The sequence below is a fragment of the Notothenia coriiceps genome, unplaced genomic scaffold, assembly GCF_000735185.1.
Source record: "Notothenia coriiceps isolate Sejong01 unplaced genomic scaffold, NC01 NC01_scaffold00037495, whole genome shotgun sequence".
In the NCBI taxonomy this organism is placed as follows: domain Eukaryota; kingdom Metazoa; phylum Chordata; class Actinopteri; order Perciformes; family Nototheniidae; genus Notothenia; species Notothenia coriiceps.
Window position 1 is genome coordinate 1 of NW_011370196.1, and position 2,078 is coordinate 2,078.

At 38.7% G+C, this 2,078-nt stretch overlaps 1 protein-coding gene across 1 annotated transcript; it reads left to right on the top strand.

Moving 5' to 3' along the window:
- The first annotated feature begins 6 nt into the window (after positions 1 to 6).
- Positions 7 to 1,371, top strand: LOC104967660 (cyclic AMP-responsive element-binding protein 3-like protein 2). Its single transcript, XM_010797168.1, has 4 exons — positions 7 to 63; positions 512 to 658; positions 1,082 to 1,140; positions 1,282 to 1,371. Exons 2-4 carry the CDS (start codon positions 536 to 538, stop codon positions 1,352 to 1,354), a joined length of 255 nt encoding a protein of 84 aa, XP_010795470.1. The 5' UTR covers positions 7 to 63; positions 512 to 535; the 3' UTR covers positions 1,355 to 1,371.
- The last annotated feature ends 707 nt before the right edge of the window (positions 1,372 to 2,078 follow it).

Sequence of the window (2,078 nt, forward strand, 5' to 3'; positions counted from 1 at the left end):
CCGAAGGTGTCTCCCCGCGCCGCCTCCTCCCTCTCCAACTCCCCTCTGCTCACCGCTGCTCATGTAAGCACCATCTTAGTTAGTTAGGTTCCTACTTCATCTACCATTCACTCACAGCAATCTACATTTGATCACACATATATGTTCCTGTTGGAAAGAGTAGACAACCTTGTTCCAACTAAATCACATTTTATTCTAGTAATCATCAAGAGAAAGGGCCTTTGGGGTGAGAAGTGTTCTAAACAAAGTCACATTTTACCATATAAAATATTGCCATCAGTTTACATTGTCACACATTTTCTCCTGTTCTTCCTCCATGATCCAGAACTATCTAAATACCAAAGACATTTTCCACCATTTTAGGTTTTCTTGAGAAGATCTTTTAATTTTGTTTTATATTGTATCCTTTTATATAGAGTAAAGGTACTTTTGCAAATGCCCGTTTAAAACCTGGCTTCAACAAACGTCTTTTGGATCATTGTGATTAAATACAATGTTTGTTTGATTCTAGAAGCTGCAGGGGTCCGGCCCGTTGATGCTGACGGAGGAGGAGCGCCGTACGCTGGTGGCTGAAGGGTACCCCGTCCCCAACAAGCTGCCCCTCACCAAGGCTGAGGAGAAGGCCCTGAAGAAGATCCGCAGGAAGATCAAAAATAAGGTACAGACTGATTTATCCAGACCGTATATCACCATCCATATGACTTTTTAGAAATCCATTAAGGCTGTTACAACCAAGACGATATGGTGAAAGATTTGTATCAGATGCACAAATATGTTGTTTGATTAAGTTTATTATCTGATAATAATAATAATAATAAGAGACAACAAGAACTGTTGGTTCATGCAACAATATATGTACTTTTTATAGCAAATCCACCAAAAAATGAGGAAAGATATTGCGCTTTCAATATAAAGCATAGATTAAAATATAATTTGATGGCATGAAAAGTATTGTTCACAAACTCTCCTCTTCTGTATGCACCTGTTTACCTGTATGCCTTTAATATTAAACTGAATATTTGTTTCTGTAAAACAACATAAATATGCTTTCTTCCTCTAAGTATATTTATCTTTGTCTTAGATTTCTGCTCAGGAGAGTCGCAGGAAGAAGAAAGAGTACATGGACGCTCTGGAGAAGAAGTAAGTTCTCCTCTTCTTCATTATAGCAGAGGGACGGGGAAATAAAAAGAGATTAAGGTTAAATCTAATATCAACTAAACGAAAATAAATAATGTGCATTGAAGTGCAGTGACTGACCTGCAGTACTGTTTCTGTCCTCAGGGTGGAGACATGCTCCAACGAAAACCACGAGCTGCGCAGAAAAGTGGAAAACCTGGAGTGTACCAACAAGTAAGAGCAACAGCCACTAATTATACACACATACTGTATTAATACACACACTATTGCACGTGGGATTGCCTTTAGATTCAGTGCATGCCAAGAAAGATGTTTTTATAAACGAAACTCAGCCTATTCAATGAAAGGAGCTCGGTTTCAGGTAACACTGCAAAAGTCAGAAACACTGTTTAATAGCTAGAGCATCTTTATTTCCCCACTAATATGTTATAAATCAGTCTCTGAGCAGTTCAGTACATTACTAGTTAAAAATTCAAACATTGTCAATATCACCACAATTCAGTGGTGGAGATAATATTTACTCATTTTGAAAATAGTCTACAGGTAATGTAATAATTGAATTAGAGAGGAATAATGTGTCGGGATACATTTACTGAATTTTATTATTGAATCAAAAGCTCCCTGTTGGCAATTGTTCAGCCATGCATAATCATGAGGCTATTTTAATGTAAAAAGCTCAAGCTGCTTCAATTTAGAGACCGTGTTGGTGCTCTCGTTATGCATGGATGCTGTGTGTGTGTGTGTGTGTGTGTGTGTGTGTGTGTGTGTGTGTGTGTGTGTGTGTGTGTGTGTGTGTGTGTGTGTGTGTGTGTGTGTGTGTGTGTGTGTGTGTGTGTGTGTGTGTGTGTGTGTGTGTGTGTGTGTGTGTGTGTGTGTGTGTGTGTGTGTGTGTGTGTGTAGTGTGTAGTAGTAGTAGTGTAGTACGTAGTACGTTAGTACGT

Excerpts from the sequence above, each read along its gene's own strand:
- LOC104967660 (XM_010797168.1), top strand. The coding sequence starts at position 536 with ATGCTGACGGAGGAGGAGCGCCGTACGCTGGTGGCTGAAGGGTACCCC. Across the intron at positions 659-1,081 it reads GCAGGAAGATCAAAAATAAG|ATTTCTGCTCAGGAGAGTCG; the intron begins GTACAGACTGAT and ends TCTTTGTCTTAG. Across the intron at positions 1,141-1,281 it reads ATGGACGCTCTGGAGAAGAA|GGTGGAGACATGCTCCAACG; the intron begins GTAAGTTCTCCT and ends TTCTGTCCTCAG.